This window comes from Zea mays, chromosome 8 (assembly GCF_902167145.1).
Source record: "Zea mays cultivar B73 chromosome 8, Zm-B73-REFERENCE-NAM-5.0, whole genome shotgun sequence".
Classification (NCBI taxonomy): Eukaryota; Viridiplantae; Streptophyta; class Magnoliopsida; order Poales; family Poaceae; genus Zea; species Zea mays.
In genome coordinates, this window is record NC_050103.1 from 48,096,396 (window position 1) to 48,118,670 (window position 22,275).

At 47.8% G+C, this 22,275-nt stretch overlaps 1 protein-coding gene across 1 annotated transcript; it reads right to left on the bottom strand.

The window, feature by feature from the left end:
* Positions 1 to 2,558: 2,558 nt before the first annotated feature.
* LOC103636921 (phospholipase A I) lies at positions 2,559 to 3,637 on the bottom strand. The gene is made up of 3 exons (XM_008659221.2): positions 3,445 to 3,637; positions 3,272 to 3,372; positions 2,559 to 2,858 (listed from the first exon to the last, which is right to left on the bottom strand). Exons 1-3 carry the CDS (start codon positions 3,635 to 3,637, stop codon positions 2,559 to 2,561), a joined length of 594 nt encoding a protein of 197 aa, XP_008657443.2.
* Positions 3,638 to 22,275: the final 18,638 nt, after the last annotated feature.

The following is a 22,275-nucleotide window of genomic DNA, read 5'->3' on the forward strand; positions in this document are numbered from 1 at the left end:
ATGGACCATGAAATCAGAACTATGAACTGAACAAGCTGAGAATTTCAACAAATGAAAGAATTGTTGTCATTCATCAAGTAGAGTTGACAGGCCAACTAACCATATCCTTTCTCACCATGTGTATTGCAAATGCCACATCGTCACGTACCTTGTACCATAGAGAGAGAAAATTGCATGAAATCGTGTTTTTATATATAGAAAAAGGAAATTTTAATTCCTACAGACTACAATGGAACTCTTTACTGCAAAAAGTTGCGCACACAAGATCTATTTCCCTACCATTAAGGGCACACAATAAATTAAATGTGGTTTTCAATAACCCAATGAGAAATGCATAGCAATGCTAATCAATCTAATACTAAACATCAAGCAGAAAGTGATGTTTAGCCATTTTCAGGTGCAAGCAAATAAAAAGTACCTGAAGGAATATATCTATTATGAAATTGACCCTAACATGTGCAAGTATAAGGAAATGACTACTACTTTTATCTTTATCCAATAGACTATCTTTGAAGGAGTGAAATACGCAAACCGTAAGAATTTATCTAGTGGAGGTGCACATAGCTGATCACCATTTTAGTTAATCTACCAAAACATACAGTTACAAAAAAAGAGTAAGAATTGACTTGACAAAAACATGCCAATTCACTTTTTCACCCATAATTATCCTTTGCCAAAAGCAGCGCTTGTGCACCATTGGACGATTGAGTGGCCGACAAACATTTAAGTATAAAAGAGTTCTTTTTCAATAACCAAGTCAGTTTGTTGCTTTTGCAAATCTATTGCCATGACAAGCCAAATGTTAATATGAAGAAAAAATGGGATGTTCAACACTACAACTTAGGCATTTGGATATGGAGTGCATGGTGGCCAGAACATTTCAGAGCAAATTTTTTACATAGTGGACATTTTTACCACTATCTTGTCAGAGTACTGTCAAGAAACAACACTAAGTTGCAGATTAATTTCTACAACAGCCATCAGGTTATTTGATTTGAAATGCACCATAGAGGATGGAAGGATCGAGGAAAGGCTATTTGATTTTTATGGCCTGAATGTTTCATCTTATAATTATTTTCCTGTGACTATCTACAACTATTCACCCTAATTTTGGCCCCAAATATCCCACTATCTCGCCATGTCAAAGTCAGTGTCTGAAGAAAGAGTATATCGCCGTGACTGTTTAGAGCCTAAATGGCCTTCTCGACACCATTGCTTAAATTTTAATGAAACTTATCTCACGTTGATGGAATATGAAGGGCATAATGGTGGAAAATTCACCATCAGTAACGATTGTCCTAATAAAATTAAAGAAATTGATGAGCCGAAACTGAAAGATTGAAGTATTGAAAAATTGTTAGGTATAAATATATGTATCATGTGTAATGTAGTTCTTTTTTAAAATGGCAATAGCTTTAGATTTTTTTCGTGTCTGATTCACACACACACAAAGACATCAACCTTGCCACCATAATTTTTACTATTTAATGTAAAAAGAAATGAAAGAGCATATGCATATCAAATTTATATTGAACAGTTGCAGGAATAAATCAAAAACATAATATGATCAGAAAGCAAAGTAGCAAATGTCTAGTCTATATAATATGCTTAAATAATATAACAAGTAAAAGTTACCAGCAATAGCCTTTGTTTGTGCAGCAACAACGACCATTGTTGTTCCTACCTCTCTCTGAAAACAATCTCACAGAGAATGAAAGCATCACGTCTGCTAGTGCAATTGCTGTTTGCAAGCACCACGAACTAAAGTGTTTGAGATTCAGCAAAAAATAAGAGAGGCACACCTTAAGATTTGTGCAGCTGTTTGGAACTGTATAGAGGGATTCATCTGTGATGAATGTTCCACCAATGTTATCATCTATCAGAAAATCCATCAACTCTAAAAAACAAATACTCACCAGTACTAAATCTGTAGCACACAAAAATTCTTATGGTTGTAGAGGGGGATTGCAAGGCCGCTGACTCCCTAAAAGATCTGCACACCGATTTTCAGGCAGTGAGTAGGCATCTCTTAACTGAAGGCCAATGTTATGAAGTTCATTTGATTCACCATATCCATCAATCTCAGATAATATAATAGAAGGCCTTCCCAAAGGTACCTTGATTAGTTCACCTTCACAATATCCATCAATCTCAGTCCTAAAAAATAGGAGAAAAAAGTCGCACAGGCTGGCTATTTTGCATCGACAAGAGAAAGATAAATTAATGATATAAATGCATACGCTGCAAGCTCCTTCTACACCCAGACAGCCTCAACTTGGACAACCATTTGGGCCTTCTTAACAGTTTCATAGAGATTTTGCATGTTTCCAAAAATCCCTGCCTAAAGTTATTAGAATATCAGAGAGCCTCAAGATTATTGTAAACAAAATGCCAATTACGAAATGAGAAGATATATATCAAAAAACTAAATGAGGAGTCAGTTCGGCAATCTTCAAAGGTAGCATCCAAACAATGTATGAGCAGAATTATTTTTCACACGAAAAATCACTACTCAAGCATCCAAACAATGAAAAGGTTGCATGGAAACTGCAAGGAAACTACTCATCATCCATGTCATGGTTGCCACCTTTCTCCACGTCGTTGTCCTCCCAGTCACTTACAGGGCTAACAGGTTCAGGCTCTGATTCATCGGCTTCTTCATCCCCGATGACAAACTTCCCATTCTCTAGGCTTCCATTGACATCCATCCCATGGTAGACTATTGTCTGGGAATCCGGAGGCTCGATGGACGATGAGATGACTGCTTTGGCGCCACAATCCATGAATGCCTTCACCAGGCCATGAGCGAGGCCATACTTACCGCTGCATACAATGATTCTCTCCCTCCATGCTCCAACCTGGGACATCATATATGTAAGTAGTCATAATGCCGTAAGCTTAATGATGTGCGAAAAATGAGCTCGATCACATGTATTTGGATACGAAGTGGTAGCAGAGTCTAATCAAAGAGGTGCACAGAGGATAGTTTGGTAGCAGCAATTTCATTTTAGACACAACCAGCGAGTTGGGAGAGTGACTGCGGAAATAATTCAATTTGCCTAGTGTTCTCCATGGCCAAATTTTAGCTAACCAAACCAATACAGTGCCATAGGGATGATTTATACTTGAACCCCTTTCACAATTTTCCTATGACATAGATTTGGTTGCCATACTTGGCCACTTTCACAGCTGGCATGTGATCTGATGAATCAGTTATGGCCTTAACATAATTATGAAGACCAATGCATTCATGCTGCGCAAGTTGACCTACCATCCATCGAACATCTTCAGGTGCCATGTGAACAGCAGGCACTGTCCTCCTAAACATATATGCGCCGATTTCTTGGTTATCTTCCATTACCAACTCGTAACCTGATTCCAGATTTCTCACTTACTGCGCCGTCCAGCCGTTGGGGAGGAACCGATTCCAGATTTCTCACTTACTCCCGCCTCCAAATCGTAACCCAAGGAAGACCCGACCAAAATGGGGCATAAAAGCTGGAGCTTCAGGACTTACGGGTGTGGTGCGACGGTGAGTCGGGGCGGTGGCATGGCCCGCTTGCGGCGGTGCGGCGGCGGCACGGACCGGTTGCAGTGACGACGCGGTGGCGGCGCGGGCTCCTGGTGGTGGCGGCATGGGCTCCCGGTGGCGGCGGCGTGGGCTCCTGGCGGTGGCGCGGCGGTGGCTTGGCCTGGCGCTGGTGAGAGAGGAGCACGTGTGGGCGCACGGGATGAGACAGGGTGACAGAGAGAGACGCGCGCGTGGGATTTTTGGATTTAGGTTTTCAGGATTAAGTTCGATGGTGTCCACAAGCCCGACGAACTTAACTTAAGAACATGGGTACCCACGTTCCTAACTCGTTAAGTTCGACGGTTTTATCCAGGGCCCACGAACTTAATTCAACCCACGTTCTTAACATAACCCATGAACTTAACTCAAGTAAGAACGTGGGTACCCACGTTCTTAATTTTTCCCACGAACATTTATCAGTTTCTTGTAGTGACATGACCAAGGAGTGTTATGGTTTAAAGACCGTATAGTGGTGCTTAAGGATGTTGAACTCCGTCAACAAATCTTGGATGAAGCCCATCTTAGTCGGTATTCTATTCATCCTAGAAGTACTAAAATGTACCAAGATTTAAAACAACATTATTGTTGGACTAAGATGAAGATAGAAATCGCTCGCTGTTGGAACTTGCTCTCCCGAGCAGGATGATCCAACGGGGGAATGACAATAATGCAAACAAGGTTTTAGCTCAGGAAGGCAATTGCTCTGTTAATCTAGCCTCTCAAGGGCACTCTACGGGGTATTTATAGGTGCCTGAGTGCCCAGCGTCTTGGATTAAGGGCGCATGTGCCCTCAAGCGCCCAGGTTATCCCCGAAATATTCTTATAAAGCAAGGTTACAGACTATAATTACAGAGGAGCCTTTACAAATTAGGCCCGTAATGCGCAGCAGCCATGCGGGGCCTGTTACAATGGACCGAATTCCACGTGGGCCTTCGTGTTGGACGAGGGCGCGGGATGGTGCGACCTCGTCGTAGGCCTTCGTCCTGCAGCGTGTTGGACGAAGGGTGGAGACTGCCAGTCATTTTGCCTCCGTTGGTGCAGCGAGATTGGCGAAGGCATCGAGCGAAGGGTAGCGTCTTCGCCTTCGCCCCAACATTTGCCCTCCGAGGGACCAGTTCGACTAAGTCATCTGGTGCCGAAGGCGTCGCTAGATGGTGGTGACACTGCCCTCGCTCGAAGTGGTTCCGCGGGGGTTTTTGATATGACCGTTGATTGACGTCACACTGTTGGATTGCGGGTTTCCCGAAGCGTCGCGTCCTGTGTATAAAAGGGGGTGGGGCGCGGCGCAGGTTGAGTTTTACCTTCCGCGTGCCGTGAAAACCCTAGCCTCCTTTTCAAACTGCTCGCCTGCCCTCCTTGCTCCTGTTCGTCGGAGATCTGGCCCGCGTGAAGCAGACCGCTCGCCGCCGCCGACGGTACGTAGCTATGTCGTCTTCCTCCTCATCTGCTGCGACCACGCCGACGGCCGAGGCGTCGTCTGAAGATACCTCAAGCAATGTGGTGGCTACAGAGTTACGACCAGGTGATACGGTGGAATTCGATGTTTCGCGGATGTCGTCGGTCCACGTGCAAGATATGCAACAGTTGGGATATTTTGGCGGCGGGGTTGGGCGTGTCCCGGGGGCAGAGGAGGTTCCCGAGCCCGAGGGCGAATTGGTTGTTTTTGAGGCATTTTTCACCGCTGGCCTTCGTCTGCCTGCTCATCGTTTTGTGTCGGAGGTTCTGCAGAAATTCGAAGTCCAGGTTCACCAGTTGGCACCTAACGTCGTGGTGGCTCTGGCGAAGTACGTCTGGGCAACGACTTCGTACGGCGGTCAGCCTTCGGTGGAAGTTTTCGCCAAGCAATACTGTCTGCACTGGCAGAAGAGAAAAATTGGACATAAGATCGCACAATTTGGATCGTGCACTTTCACGCAGAAGTCCAGGAAGACTTCCATGGAAGTCGTGGAGATGGTCCCCTGTGCCCGTAATAAGTGGGGCAACTGGTGGGATTACTGGTTCTATGTTTCAGAGGCCGAAGTCGAAGGCCACCCAGGGCTCCCCGCGGCCATTATGTGCTCTCATCATTATGTGGCGTACCCGCCGTTTGAAGTAGCGGAGGATGATGAGAATGAAGGGGCCCTTCAGATCGCTGCCCGTACGAGTAGTGGGCGCGATCTAGTTGAGGAATTCATCGGGTATGGGGTGTGGCCCTTGGCGCATGGATGGGCGTTGGGCGAAGTATGCCCTCACGAGATGCCCTCCCTGGGTGGGCGGAAAGTGCGAAGTCCACTTTTTGCTTTGGATGTGCGAGGCCGGGATCCTGCCGCGGTCGTGCGCGAAGTGGAGGATGGGGCGGTGCGAATTGTGGGGCGTTACGTGCCGAAGACAGAGGGTCTGCGGAGCTGGGATATCCATGGGTCTAATGACAGGTTGAATCGGGTCTTCGAATTGAACCGGTTTCCGTACGGTGGTTATCCCGGGGAAGATGCCGCCGACCGCCGCGGGAAGAAACTGATGGGCGGGACCGAGGAAGGGCCTTCGCAGGATGCTGCCCCGGCCGCTAAGAGGAGGAAATTAGGTACTACGGTGGGGGGAGTGGGGGTGTCTGATAATTTTGCTGTGGAGTTGATGGGGACATGTGCGGCCCCCGGGGGAAGGATGTCTTCGCCCGAGCTCTGAGAGTCTTCGGCGCGAATGCTGGAGGTTACCAGGGGTCGATGGCCAAAGAATCTTCCGATCCCCTGGGCGGAGGGTGAAGACATGTCTACGTCTTGTATAGCTCGTGGCTTGAGGATTTTCCCTTATGGACGGAATATTGCTGCTGGTGTGTCGGCAGTGATAAACAAAGACCGTCAGGACGCTGCGCAGAAGCGACGGGCGGTCATCAGGATCGCAGATCCTAGGCGTGAGGCGAAGAAGGCGCCGGGGAGCACGAAGGCTGCGGCCCCCGGCAGCAGCCAGCCGATGCCGGCTGCGAAACCGGCCGCGGATCCAGCAAGTCGTCGGCGAGCGCGAAGGCAGCCGGCACCGGCGGGACCCAGCCTCCCCCGGTCGAGGCTGCAAAAGTACGGGAGCTGCCCTCGTCGGGAAAACGTGCTGCTGACTTCGGCACGAATATCAGCGTGGAGGACTATCTTGTTGGTAAGTTTTTTTTGAGGTCTTCTGACCGGTGATATATTGCAGGGTCGGGCGACGGACAAATGGTTGTTGTCCCGCCTTTGGTGGCGACCACTTCGCCATCGCCGATGGTAAGGGCGAAGGGAACCACGCAGGACCCATGGGCCGCCTTCTGCGCAAGCGGCGAGATTCTGACAGCCGCTGCCGCTAAGGACGTGGCGGGCACCATGTCCCAGCGGTTGAGGGATGCATCGCAGCGGCTGTCGCAACAGCTGAGTCAAGTAAGTAGAGCTGGACTTCGGTGTTTGTTGTTTCCATGAGGAGTTGGGTCTCATGTGTTGTTGTCAGGCGGCCGACTTCGTCGACCGTGTTGCGTCTGGCGTCCTCACTGCAGACGTGGCTGCCAAAGTCGAGAGACTTCGGGCGCAGCACGCGGACACCGTCCGGGAGAAGTCGGCTGCGGAGAGCAAAAACCGCAGGCTGGCGGAGAAAGTGGCCGCCTTGGAGGCCGAGAAGACGGACCTCTGGCGCCAGCTGGTGGAGGAAAGGAAGGAGGCAAACCAGGCCATCGCTGAGACGCAGGCTGCGTAGGCGGAGGCCAAAGTGGCGCGGGCGGAGGGAAGTCTCGCCAGCCAGCGCGCTGAGGAGTGGGAGGCGATGTTCAACGCCCTGCGTGGCCGCGTGGACAAGGCCGAGGCCTCTACGCGTTTGGAGGTTGAGCAGACGCTCGCCCAGTTCGTTAACTCGTACCGCGAGCTGGGTGCGCGTACTGCTGACTTCGAGGTGCCCGACCGGGAAGCGGGCCTTCGCTTCCTCGAGTGGTTACATGAGGAGTTGCTGGTACTCCCGACCATCGTCGAGGGTTTCATGTCCTTTGCCTCCCTCGTCACCTGCGAGAGGGCCATGAATGCGTTGTCTCGCGAGGGCTGCAAACACTACGAGGTCTTCGACCAGTCACACGAGAGCTTTGAGCGCGAGATCTTCAAGGCCGAAGACCCTGTTGTGAAGCAGTCAGCGGGGGCACTTTTTGATAGGATGTGGGGGGCGCATGGTCAGGAGGCTGTCAGGGAGCGCTCCGACTGGGCGAGAGAGCAGGTGAAGGTTATTTTTTTGTGTGGTTGGTTGCGTGTGGATATGTGTAGTTTTTGCTGAGTGAATGTGCTTTTGCTGCAGATGGAGCGTGCCGAGGACATCGAGGACCTTGGAGGTCTGGTCGGCGCGCCGCCCGAGGCTACGGAGGGCAATCCGGTGCTGCCCTTGGATGCCGGTGAAGGCCCCTCGGCCATGCCCGTGCCTGCTATGGCCGGTGAAAACCCTGCGTCGGCCCCTGATCCGATGGTCGAAGGTGCCCCGGAGGCGGTGGCGGAGCCGGCAGTCGAAGACCCCACGGCCGCGGTCGTGCCCTCGCAGGTGGCTAAATAGTTAAATAGGTGCAGGGGAATTTGTGAATTTTGTGTACGTGTTACTGAACCTCGGTTGCTGCGCAGGTTCAGGGTTTTGGGCTTGCGCACGCAACCGCTACTAACAATGCTAATTTTGTGGCGGCTTCGACCGTGGTTGCTGAAAATGATTCGGATGATTCCGTGTCTAAGTTTTTTGAGTCTGATGATTCTGGGAGTTCGGTTGTGTGGACAGAAGAGTCTTCGGATGAGGACTTGGATTATTTTGCGGTCTTGGATGTGGCTGCGGCGGAGGCTTCTCTGCGTGTGATGGATGTTGAAGTTCTTCCTGGTCCAAGTGCTGGGCGTAGGCGGCGAAGGGCGGTGGCGAAGCGGAGAGTGAGTGAGGTGGAGGGTGGTCGTCTTCATGTGGACGGGGCTAGCAAGCGGGAATTGTTGTCCTCGCCGGTTGGGGCGAGTGTAGGTGAGGGGGAGTTGTGAAATCTTTTTGAGGGTGAGGAGTTGAGGATAATGTTGTTCAACTACAGGGAGATGGGTATCATCCCGAAGGTTGAACCAATGTAAAGTGTGATGCCCTCGCTGTATGTATGTAACCGTAACTTGTATGAAACTGTGAGCCTTCGCTGATCCGAACCTTTTGGAAAATACTTCGATTTTGGACGCTTGTTATGCTAGCCCGGCTACACCCATAGGCGACTTTTGCACGTGGAGTCTTTTGGAGAAGACTTCGACTTTGCGCACTTATTGCGCTAGGCTGGCTGCACCCGTAGGCGACTTTTGCACAGAGAGTCTTTCGGAGAAGACTTCGATTTTGCGCACTTATTGTGCTATTCCGGCTGCACCCGTAGGCGACTTTTGCACGGAGAGTATTTTGGAGAAGACTTCGATTTCGCGCACTTATTGTGCTATTTCGGCTACACCCGTAGGCGACTTTTGCACGGAGAGTCTTTTGGAGAAGAGTTTGATTTCGCGCACTTATTGTGCTATTCCGGCTGCACCCGTAGGCGACTTTTGCACGGGGAGTCCGGCTGCACCCTTAGGCGACTTTTGTGCGGAGTGTCGCACACGAGGGTAGTCAGCACTGCCCCTCGCGGTGACTTTGGTGTGGTCGAATGCCGAAGACCGTCGATGCGGTCTTTTTCGACATTGGCTTAGTTTTTTGCGGGGGACTTTTGCTTGTATATTACATGGCGCCGGCTCATTAAAAACCTCACCCACCCTAGGAGGAAAAGAGTGCGGGCCGGAATAATAATGTTAAGTGAATTACAAGGGCATGATGGCCCTGAGGGTTCACAAAAAATTTGCGAAGATTGTCTATATTCCAGGAATGTTCCAGGTCTTCGCCAGATTGTGTTGTTAATCTGTACGTGCTGGGAGACGACTTCGTCTTGACGATAAATGGTCCTTCCCACTTCGGTTCCAGCTTACCCCGTGACTCTGTCCGGGTTGTGCGGACAAGTACATGGTCTCCTTCGTTGAATTCTCTTGGGACGACCGCGTGGTCGCGCAAGGCCTTCGTTTGGGCTTGATATTTGTCGAGGGCCTGCAGGGTGAAGACACGGTCTCCGTCAATGAGGTCTTTGGAAGTTGGCTCGTCGACGTTGGGTACTGCTGAAGCGCTTGTCCGCGGGGACCCATGTTTGATTTCCTGCGGGGTCATGGCCTCCGATCCGTATAGCAGGCGAAAGGGAGTGAATCCGGTTGCCCGGCACTCGGTCGTGTTCAGTGCCTAGACTGCTTCAGGTAGCAGGTCGGCCCATTTTCCCTTCTTGTCGTCGAGGATCATTTTCTTGATCGCTGTGAAAATCTTGCCTTTGGCGCGCTCCACGACGCCGTTGGATTGTGGGTGGTACACTGAGGCGAAGGCAAGCTTGGTGCCTGTGGCGGAACTGCCCGAATTATTCCGACTTAAGTGCCTAGGTCCCGCCTTAGAGGCTAGACCACACTTAAATGGGAATAACCCGTCAATCCCTCGGATCTAGTCCGACGAGGCCACTGACAGGATCATGTACCACAATCTCACTCGATGATGAGTCACAGAGCAAATACAATAAAACGTAAAACCATACATTCAGGAGTATTACATTATTACATCATCATCGGAGTTTTTGCAAAAGTAGTCATCATTGTTCGAAGTGCAGCGGAATGAAACTAACGATAGATAAATGGAGGGATGGGGAAGCATGTCCCATCACTCCTCATGCTCCTCCTCAGCCGAGGCGGGGTCCCACTCGACAGTCCAACCCGATGGCAAGATGGACGGCCAAGTCACTCCAGCAACCATGTCCTCCAAAGAACCTATAAAATTGTGCCACAAGCAAGGCTGAGTATACTAATACTCAGCTAGACTTACCCAGTGTGAGGAGTCTACTCCTCTACCTCTAGACATGCAGCTGTTTGGCTGTGGGGTTTGGTTGCCAAAAGCACTAGCTGAGTTTCTAAATCAAGTTTTAACTTTGTCAAGTTTAAGTGTGACTCTCTTAAGGCTAAATATGTACTATCTACTCATACATAGTAGCAAACAACATCTTGTATCAACTCATCATATTTCCACTTGTTACTCAATGTAGCAGCATGGATCAAGCAGTCTCATTAGCTGCGAGAAGCAGACGATTCGAATCGAGTTTTTTCCTTGCAAGGTAAACCTAAACACACGACATGCAGGGGCACTCCGTCCCCACACACATCAACCGTCCCCATCGATTCCCCGTCAGCAAAGAGGGGCTCACCGCCTTGGCGTACAATGCCTCACTAACCCCGACTGCCGTCGTGCAGTGACCGCACTTGTACCCACCATAACCGGAATGGGAGACCTCGTCTCAGGTCGCGTGAGGAGGGCAATCTGCTGCCAGGTTCAATCAGGTGCTAGGCTTACCGATTTACCATATTTCTCGGTATATGTTTAGTACGTTCAAACGCTTGACTCACGGTACCACACCTTAATCCTTATTCAAATTTTTATCCCGTGGACAACCAATCCCCATGGATTGTTGTCCACAACCAGCATCATTATGAGAAGAAAGTGGATACAACCAATTTCCTGAGCTCGCGCGAGTGCTAGAAAAATCACTCGACTTCTACCGAGATCCTAATTAATAAAGCAGCTACCTCGACCTAGCATACTAGTATTCATCTCAACAGGATTCCTGAGATCATGCAACTAAGGTTTCAAACAACTCCTACACCTAAGTGCACAATCAATCCTACAATCATTAAGTATAGTAAAATAGCATAAATAACAGGTTATGCATAAACCGGGGCTTGCCTTCCAAAGCAGTGGCAGGCAGATCCTCTGGTGCAGGCTCTGGTGCTGGATCCGGGGCTACCTCTTGAGCAGCTCCTTGCTCCGGCACGAGGACGTACTCTCCGTCAGCGAGGTTGCAATCTATCGAAATGCAATGAATATGTATGTCATGATTATGCAGGATTTAATAACATTATGCTAAAGGAAGAAAAACTAAGTTAGTTGGTATCTTAGGGTTTCTTGGTTATACGTGGATTTTAGTGGTTTATGCTTATCATTCTAAGTTTAGGTTTTGTTAAGGATAATCATAGTGGATTGGCATTTCCCTTATATATTTCAGTGGAAAATTTACAAAGGGTTTTAGGGTGACACTAATTTCCATCATTCATTTTCCCTTTCTTTATTCTCTATTTATGAATTCTAGTGTAGGTTTGAACTACAACAGTGAATTAACTTTTTCCAAAAATTCTGTAAAAATTACAGTGGGTTGCCATTGGTCATTATAGCCTATTCTAGGAATTTGAGGTTCAAAATAAAAAGGCTATGCTTTAGACAAAAATAATAAAAGTGGTGTAAATGGGCCACTTTGCACTACAACTCTTAACTACGGGTGGGTTCTGTCCTAAGGGTTATTTTTGTTGGCATCTAACAGTAATAATAAGCTTCTGTGCCAAAAATCACAGAAAGCTAAGGGATGGTTATTTAGTTGTGATTTTCCAAAGTTTTAATGCCAAAAAGGCACTTTCTACTGCCTTGCTATTTGAAAAATGTCAACCAGCAGATTTCATATTTTTCCTAAGTTCTTAATAACAAAACATTAATTATCCCAAGGTTTGGGGTGTTTTTGCCTTGGGGTTATTTTTCTAGGGTTTTTCTAAGTTTCCCTTGTTTTCTCAAAATAAAAGATATCCCAATTATTTTGTACTAAACTAGAGTATAATAAATTTTTCTAGTAAACTATACTGAATAAGTAGACTAACAAAATATGGGGGCTCCCTGATCCTTTATTTAATTTACCTTTCCTATTTTCTTTAACCTTAAGCACAATGTAAAATAAATGGCAAACTCTACCTTAATGGGGTGGACAGAGCGGTTTATCATTTTTAAATAGGTCAATAGGTGGTCATGTACTTCTCCAAATTTTCTTAACCTCAATTAAGTAGTGCAAATATTTTTCTTCCCATTATTTAGCTTTTGGCCAAATCAGTATTTAATTCAGAACCCTAAAGTTTTCTGTAGCACATAGGGGTTTTATATTTTTCTTAAGTAGTTTATATTATTTAAGATCTGACAAAATTGTTTTGACTCAATTTGGATGAATAAAACAGAAGATATGAATCATTCAAGTTCTGTTTAAATTTTAAATCAGATTTAATAAAAGGTTTCCTGGAAAACCACTTTGCACCGAAGTCCTCGGGTTATTTCCAAACTAACTCTCTCAGTTATACCCCCGCGCTACTATTCATCCGAGTCACTGACATTGCGCAAAACCCCCTAGCTTTCTCTTCTTCTCCCTCGCGGTCCCTCCCTAGGTTTAAACAATACCCACGAGAAAGAAAAGGGCGGCACGGCTTACCGGCGGTGGGAGAGGTCCGGCGAGGGGCGGGGTTGGCTCCGGGAGGTCCTGGCGGTCACAACGATGTACAGCTTGATGGCGGGGGTGGCCGGAATCGTCCGGTCCACGTGAGCATGCGGGTGCTCTCGTCGGCGGCAGGTTCTCCGGCCAAACCACGACGATCTAGTTCAATCCAATGGCACGGTGAGCTTCACGGGGTGACGTAGAGGTTGTGTGCACAAGGAATCGAAGAATGGAGCAGAGGATTACCCGGTCTACGCTCGCCGGCGGTCGGGTGGAGTCCGGCGACCGTGGACTGGCCTCTCCGGCGAAGCAAACTCCGATTCCTCGCTCGGGGAGCTTCACCGAGGTGTGCTCAGTCTTCTCCGAGGGTCGGACGGGGTTGGGAAGGGTTCTGTTGGCCGGTCTACGGTGGCAGGGGGATCGGGCGGCCGCGGGCACGCCTTGCACGGGCAAACGCCGGTGGTTTTGGGCTCCAGTGAGGTCGAGCGCGTGCGGAGGGGTACGGTCAAGGTCCCTGGGGGCTTTATAGGCGCTGGTGTGGGCCATGGCGCCGACTGGGCTTTGGTGCGACGCGGGGCACGCGGGGCGCGCGTCGGGCGTGCTCTGGCGAGCCCAGAGTGCGTCGAACACGTGGTCGTTGTTTTCTGCCCTTGTTCTTGCGTCTGCTGAGCAGTCAAACGTGCGAATCTCGCCCTATGGCTTGTGTAAGATTTCTTCCCTGCACCTAGGGCTACCTAGTTTATGTAAGTTCCAAGGGAAGATCGGGTCTGGTTTAGAAGATATGGTGGCGCCAAGTCTTGTATGTCTGCACTGTTCAACCCGAGACAAAACAGGTGCCAACTTGTGTCAAACGGTCTTGGCTTGGGTTCAAACTCTTCCAGGGGGTTCCATAGATAATTTGGCTCCTTTTTGTTATTTAGACCCTGGGGTTTTGGTGCCATTAGCTAGGTGAACACCCCTGATCTCTAGATTAGGGCTGATTTTGGACTTAGAGGGAATGGGGTGATTCTATAGTGTCCTCCACTTGGGGCTGATTTGGGGGTCTTTTAGGGGTCTTTTTGCAAAGTTCCTTTACTGTCTTTGTAAACATTTTGGTACTCTTAAACTTTGGTTAAGGTTTAAATTATGAAATGTGCATTTGCTTTATCTTTCTCTCAACTAAAGGCTTTAAGAGAGAGGACCCAAGGTTCAATCCTACCTTGCCCAAGGTGATATTGCCTAAAAGCTTGGGTAATGCTTTAGTCCTTAGCATTTCTTAATTCACTCATGCTTCCAAGGTCTTAAGTGCTCCCTCTCCTCCAAGTCTTAACCACATGTGATAATAGGTATATGTGTCATTAGGAAGCCAGCCCTTGGTAACACCTGGGGTGTTACAGCCCTCCCCCTTAAAGGAATCTCGCCTCGAGATTATAGGGGGTGCTATGAAGGTGTGCTGGTGTGTTACCCTTCCCTTTATCCAAGTTTCTCTTGTTATCTGCTCTTCGAATGTCATTCTCTTTTCAACTTCAGAAGGAAGTCCTTTTTAAGTTAAATCCACAACTTAGACTAACCTTGTCATCTAAGTTTTTCTTATAGTTGTATTCAAAGGGCAGGTGGGGGTGGGGTTTTGGGTTACGTACCGACTCCTTTGGGCAGAAAGTCGGGGAAGCGAGAGCGTAGAAAATCCTCAGTCTCCCATGTAGCTTCTTCTACTGAATGGTGACTCCACTGAACCCTATACATTTTGATCGACCTTGCCCGCGTTGATCTCTCTTTCTGATCCAATACCTTGACGGGGTACTCTTGATAAGATAAGTCTGGTTCTATCTCAATTTCTGGTTCAGGTAGTACTTTAGTAGGTAAGCGGACACATTTCTGCAGCTGAGGGACATGGAACACATCGTGAACAACTGACATGTGTGGTGGCAACTTCAATTGATATGCTACTGGTCCACAAGGTTCCTTGATCTCGTAGGGCCCAATGTAGCGAGGAGCTAACTTGCCCTTGATCCCAAATCTCTGGACACCCTTGGTGGGTGATACCCTAAGATAAACATGCTCTCCCACTTCAAACTGTAGAGGCTTCCGCCTCTTGTTGTGATAGCTCTTCTGCCTGGCCTGAGTAGCTTCTAAGTTCTTCTTGATGACTCTGACCTTTTCCTCTGCTTCAAGTACCAAATCTGGCCCAAAGAATTCCCTCTCTCCTGCTTGAGACCAATTCAACGGGGTCCTACACCTTCTCCCAAACAAGGCTTCAAAAGGTGCCATTTTTAAACTGGACTGGTAGCTGTTATTATAGGAAAACTCCGCCAAAGAAAGACACTTGTCCCAATCCTTTCCGTAGTGTAACACACATGCCCTCAACATGTCTTCCAAAATCTGATTTACCCTTTCGGTCTGGCCATCTGTTTGAGGATGGTACGCTGAGCTTCGTATTACATGGGTCCCAAGCGATTCCTGCAATTGTTCCCAAAATCGTGCCACAAATGGTGCTCCTCTGTCTGATACTATAGTCTTGGGTATCCCATGCAAACGAACTATCTGGTCAATGTAGATTTCCGCATACTTCTCCATCCTGTGGGTGGTGTGTACTGGCAAGAAATGAGCTGACTTGGTCAATCTGTCCACAATCACCCAAATAGAATCATGGTGCCTGGAGGTATTGGGCAATCCCACGATAAAGTCCATGCAAATGTCCTCCCATTTCCAAGATGGTATGGGAAGGGGTTGCAAAGGGTCTGCTGCCTTCAAATGACTGGCTTTGATCCTCTGGCAGGTGTCACACTCGGATATGTACTTAGCAATCTCCCTGTTCATTCTGGTCCACCAGTATAAGGATCTAAGATCATGATACATCTTGTTGCTGCCCGGGTGCATGGAGAATTTTGAAAGGTGAGCTTCATCCAGTATCTTCTTTCTGAGCTCAGGGTCCTTGGGAACAACCAATCGATCTCCAAACCATAAAATTCCCTTGCTGTCCTGACGGAAGCACTTGTATTTCTCCGCCTTCTGCTTGATCATTTCTTTGATAACCTGTACACCCTTGTCTTCAATCTGTGCCCTGACTATTTGCTCTTGCAGTGTGGGCTCCACCGAGATATAATTTAAATCACCCGAAGAAACAACTTCCAGGTTCAATTTGCACAACTCATCACACAGGGTGGTAACTCTTGCATCCATGCTCATACAATTGCACTGGGCCTTTCTGCTCAAGGCATCTGCCACAACATTGGCTTTGCCCGGATGGTAATGCACCTCCAAATCATAGTCCTTGATTAACTCCAACCATCTCCTCTGCCTCATGTTCAGATCTGCCTGAGTGCAAATGTATTTGAGGCTCTTGTGATCAGTGTAAATGTTACAGTGAGCTCCCATCAAGTAGTGTCTCCATATCTTGAGAGCATGAACCACGGCTGCTAACTCCAGATCATGTGTGGGGTAGTTCTGCTCATGGGGCCTGAGTGCTCGGGAAGCATAAGCAATTACTCTGTTATCTTGCATTAAGACACATCCCAATCCAGCACTAGAAGCATCACAATAAACTTCAAAGGGCTTGGTGTTATCAGGTTGAGCCAGCACCGGGGCTGTTGTCAAATGCTGCCTTAATGTATGAAAGGCATCCTCGCACTTTTGGCTCCAATTATACTTGACTCCCTTCTTTAACAGTTCAGTCATTGGATTGGCAATTCTGGAGAAATCCGGAATAAATCGTCGATAATACCCTGCCAATCCCAGAAAACTTCGAATCTGCCTCACTGTAGTCGGGGGTTTCCAATCCATTACTCTTGCACCTTCTCAGGATCAACTGATATCCCGTCTTGAGAAATTGTGTGACCTAAGAATTTAATTTCCCTTAGCCAGAACTCACATTTAGACAACTTGGCATAAAGATGATGATCGCGTAGCCGCTGAAGCACGATGTGCAGATGCTCAGTATGTTCGTCTTCATTCTTGGAATAGACCAGAATATCATCAATGAAAACGACCACGAACTTGTCTAACTCTGGCATGAATACTGAGTTCATTAGGTACATAAAATAAGCCGGGGCATTTGTTAGCCCAAAAGACATCACCAAAAACTCATAAAGCCCATATCTGGTTGAGAAGGCCGTCTTGGGAATATCGCTGGCACGGATCTTGATCTGATGGTAACCCGAGCGAAGGTCTATCTTGGAGAACACTTTGGCTCCCACCAACTGATCGAACAAAACATCAATGCGGGGCAGTGGGTATTTGTTCTTGATAGTCACCGCATTGAGAGGGCGGTAATCGACACACATTCTCAAACTCTCATCCTTTTTCTTCACAAATAAAGCAGGACATCCCCATGGTGAAGTACTTGGGCGTATAAACCCTTTGTCCAACAACTCCTGCAGTTGCTTTTTCAATTCTACCAATTCCGCGGGAGGCATCCTATAGGGTCTCTTGGAGATAGGAGCAGTCCCGGGTTGCAATTCAATGGCGAACTCAATGTCTCTATCAGGTGGCATTCCCGGCAATTCATCCGGAAAAACATCTGGGTAGTCACAAACCACTGGGATCTTTTCCACTTGGGATTCTATCATAACGAAGGCACAAGAACGGGTACAACCCTGATCAGGCAAATATAAAACAGTCTCGCCATAAGCAGGGGAGTGAATTTCAATGGCCCTTGCTGCAATATCCAATACTGCCTGATGCCTGGTTAACCAATCAGTTCCCAATATAATATCCACGCTATCCAATCCTAAGATGAGAAGGGTGGTTCTAATCACAATACTCCCCAATTTTATAGGCACTTGCCTGTTGATTTGGTAGGTGGCAACCCTGCCTCCTGGGGTCAAAATTGTAATACCCCCATCGATGTGGTGAAAAGGTAACTAACACTTGGCACTAAATTTGGCACTGATAAAACTATGCGATGCACCAGAATCAAAAAGAATAATGGCAGGATAATTCAAAACTGTAAAGATACCAGTCATGATGGGTGCTCCCTCTGGAATATCAGCCATGGTGGTGAAATTCATCATGCCTTGCCTCACTTGCACCTTCTGCCTCTTGCCTTGGTTCTGATTAACATTCTGCCCCTGCCTCTGCTGGTTTCTGGGGCAATTCTTGGCATAATGTCCGGTGTTGCCACATGTGAAACACCTGTTGTCATTGGCCTGGCGATATTGCTGCTGCTGTTGATTGTTCCTCTGAGCTTGAAACTGGGTGCGGTTGGGTGCCTGTTGCTGCTGCTGCTGTGGTCGGATCACCCATCGCCCTTGCTGCTGCTGAGGTCCCCTGTTCTGAGTGTCAGACACAATCCTGAAGCGTTGTGGCTGAGCTGAAGGTCCTGCCACAGGGGTCTTCCTCTTCTTTTCTGCCTGACGAGCTGTGATACAGTCCTCCTGGGAGATGGCCATGTTGACCAACTCATTATAGTTGTTGGCCCTGACGATGTTGAGACGGTCACGGAGCTTAGTGTTGAGCCCCCTCCTGAACCTGTCTCTCTTCTTCTCGTCCGTGTCTGCATGATACCCGGCATACTGGCACAGGTCATTAAAAGCCTGAGCATACTGCAACACTGTCCTATTGCCCTGAGTGAGTGCTAGAAACTCGTTGAGCTTTCGGTCCATAATTCCGGCTGGTATATGGTGCCCCCTAAAAGCTGCCTTGAACTCTCTCCATTCCACCCCTCGGTCATCTAGCTGCATAGCAAGAAAATGGTCCCACCAAGTCCTTACGGGTCCGCGAAGCTGCTGGGTGGCGAACCTGACTTTAGTGACCTCTGAGCAAACTCCATGGAGTAGCGGGAATTTGGATTCCACTACTCTCAACCATACATCCGCATCCAGTGGGTCCTCTGCCCTGGTGAACAATGGAGGCTGGGTATTGAGGAATTCCTGGTAGGTGGCTGCCGCGGGGTGACGTTGATGATCTCCACCACCATAGTGCTGAGGTGGTGGCTGGCGCTGAGCAAGCTGCCTCAAGATCTCATTCTGCTGAGTCATTAGCTCCTGTAGAGTGGGAGGTGGTGGCGGCGGTGGAGGAACGCGCTCATTCTGACCACGACGCGCTCTCCCGGTCATCTGAAAAATCACACATATTCTCAATAACACATCTTCAAGTTTAAGGTTTAATCGCGGTGAAAGAGTCAAAAGGCGAAATTGATAGATTCTTGCATAAACATAAAGGATTTCACAAGGCATAAACTTTTCTTCCCAAATTAAGACTAACATCATCCATCAACCATGCTTCCAAAAGAGTTTATCATGATTACATCAATGGCCCAAAAGACTCAACTCTATCTAGCCTAATACCCCAAGGGTGCAAAAGCTAAGCTAGCTTTGAGGAGTCCCACCATTACCGACTTCTAGCCCTACTCCTGATACCTAGTGAGCGAACGAGGCAACACTCGGCTCGGGGGAAGGTGGTCTCCCTGAGCCAACAGTGTCCAAGCTGGAGGCAGGCTCCTCTCCTCCCTCGATGTCGACGTCCTCGTTGGCCTCCATATCCTGGATCTCCTGGTGATGCTTATCCAGGTGCTCATTAGCCTGAGCAAGCTGCTATTGGGTGTTGATAAGCTGATACTCGAGAACCTCGATGGTGTTGTCCCTTGTTCCCACTAGTTCCTCCAGCTCTTGGATCTCATTTGACAGCTGCTCCACCTGTAAGTCTTTTTCCACCATTTCAGTGGACAAATCAACCACAAGCTCCTCTCTATTGTCCAGGGTGATCTTAGTTGCCTCCAATAGTGCCATCAGATGGGACATTGCCTCACCATGCATCACTTGCAGACGGTACAGGGCATTCATGCACCGCACTGTCAAGTGAGCAGTCTGGCCCGGGTAAATAGCCCAGATGTCCTTGGCATGCTCCAAGGGATGGAATCCGCAAAAAGTGGTCAACCCGTGCAGAGCAATCGCCTCGATCGTGTCCTCAGCCCGGTATCCAAAGGACTCCGAGTCCAGCGAACGCCAGCCTGGCTGCAGAGGATGAGGCTCCAGAGTCATCCTCACCCTACAGCTGGGCACTCAGTGCTTCTCGAACTGCTGCACCGCGTACTGAGGAGGCGTCGTGTATCCGGCCCCCTGAAGTACCTCCCACAAAATACGGGGAAAGCCCTCTCGTGCAAGCCCGTCAGTGTGGGACAGTGCATTCCCGTCGTCTGAGGATCCATGGGAAGTCATCTGTGTACGGTTAAGCGTAAGTAACAGAAAAAAATTATAAAAAGAAAGGGAAACACAACTCATCCTCTCTCTAATTATGACAATGGTACTGGGGTACTTAGTTAGTCATCATTTTTTATTTAAGTCCTTACTCAATTATCCATTTGTTTAATCAAGAATGCATGCATGCTCGTCCTGAATGACCTCACATCAATATAAAGGGAATAGGGAAGAACTCCCATCCCTTATAGTAGTCCATAGGGCTTAATCACTTAGCCACCTAACTACCCCTCTATCATCCTAAGGCTTCAGGTCCTAGGTCTATCCTGATCGTCCTACGATCTATCCAACATTGGTTTCTATCAAGTTTTACTTCGGAAAAGGATGGTATTTATATTTTATTGATTCCTCTGTGGTGGTACAAGCTCTGATACCAGTTGTGGCGGAACTGCCCGAATTATTCCGACTTAAGTGCCTAGGTCCCGCCTTAGAGGCTAGACCACACTTAAATGGGAATAACCCGTCAATCCCTCGGATCTAGTCCGACGAGGCCACTGACAGGATCATGTACCACAATCTCACTCGATGGTGAGTCACAGAGCAAATACAATAAAACGTAAAACCGTACATTCAGGAGTATTAAATTATTACATCATCATCGGAGTTTTTGCAAAAGTAGTCATCATTGTTCGAAGTGCAGCGGAATGAAACTAACGATAGATAAATGGAGGGATGGGAAGCCTGTCCCATCACTCCTCATGCTCCTCCTCAGCCGAGGCGGGGTCCCACTTCCAACCAGGTGGCAAGATGGACGGCCAAGTCACTCCAGCAACCATGTCCTCCAAAGAACCTATAAAATTGTGCCACAAGCAAGGCTAAGTATACTAATACTCAGCTAGACATACCCGGTGTGAGGAGTCTACTCCTCTACCTCTAGACATGTAGCTGTTTGGCTGTGGGGTTTGGTTGCCAAAAGCACTAGCTGAGTTTCTAAATCAAGTTTTAACTTTGTCAAATTTAAGTGTGACTCTCTTAAGGCTAAATATGTACTATCTACTCATACATAGTAGCAAACATTTTTAGCAATCAACATCTTGTATCAACTCATCATATTTCCACTTGTTACTCAATGTAGCAGCATGGATCAAGCAGTCTCATTAGCTGCGAGAAGCAGACGATTCGAATCGAGTTTTTATCCTTGCAAGGTAAACCTAAACACACAACATGCAAGGGCACTCCGTCCCCACACACATCAACCGTTCCCATCGATTCCTCGTCAGCAGAGAGGGGCTCACCGCCTTGGCGTACAATGCCTCACTCACCCCGACTGCCGTCGTGCAGTGACCGCACTTGTACCCAACATAACCGGAATGGGAGACCTCTTCTCAGGTCGCGTGAGGAGGGCAATCTGCTGCCAGGTTCAATCAGGTACTAGGCTTACCGATTTACCATATTTCTCGGTATATGTTTAGTACGTTCAAACTCTTGACTCACGGTACCACACCTTAATCCTTATTCAAATTTTTATCCCGTGGACAACCAATCCCCATGGATTGTTGTCCACAACCAGCATCATTATGAGAAGAAAGTGGATACAACCAATTTCCTGACCTCGCGTGAGTGCTAGAAAAATCACTCGACTTCGACCGAGATCCTAATTAATAAAGCAGCTACCTCGACCTAGCATACTAGTATTCATCTCAACAGGATTCCTGAGATCATGCAACTAAGGTTTCAAACAACTCCTACACCTAAGTGCACAATCAATCCTACAATCATTAAGTATAGTAAAATAGCATAAATAACAGGTTATGCATAAATCGGGGCTTGCCTTCCAAAGCAGTGGCAGGCAGATCTTCTGGTGCAGGCTCTGGTGCTGGATCCGGGGCTACCTCTTGAGCAGCTCCTTGCTCCGGCACGAGGACGTACTCTCCGTCAGCGAGGTTGCAATCTATCGAAATGCAATGAATATGTATGTCATGATTATGCATGATTTAATTACATTATGCTAAAGGAAGAAAAACTAAGTTAGTTGGTAACTTAGGGTTTCTTGGTTATACGTGGCTTTTAGTGGTTTATAATGCTTATCATTCTAAGTTTAGATTTTGTTAAGGATAAGCATAGTGGATTGGCATTTCCCTTATATATTTCAGTGGAAAATTTACAAAGGGTTTTAGGGTGACACTAATTTCCATCATTCATTTTCCTCTTTATTCTCTATTTATGAATTCTAGTGTAGGTTTGAACTACAACAGTGAATTAAATTTTTC

Excerpts from the sequence above, each read along its gene's own strand:
- LOC103636921 (XM_008659221.2), bottom strand. The coding sequence starts at position 3,637 with ATGCCGCCACCACCAGGAGCCCGCGCCGCCACCGCGTCGTCACTGCAA. Across the intron at positions 3,373-3,444 it reads GTTACGATTTGGAGGCGGGA|GTTACGAGTTGGTAATGGAA; the intron begins GTAAGTGAGAAA and ends ATCTGGAATCAG. Across the intron at positions 2,859-3,271 it reads CTGAAGATGTTCGATGGATG|GTTGGAGCATGGAGGGAGAG; the intron begins GTAGGTCAACTT and ends ATGATGTCCCAG.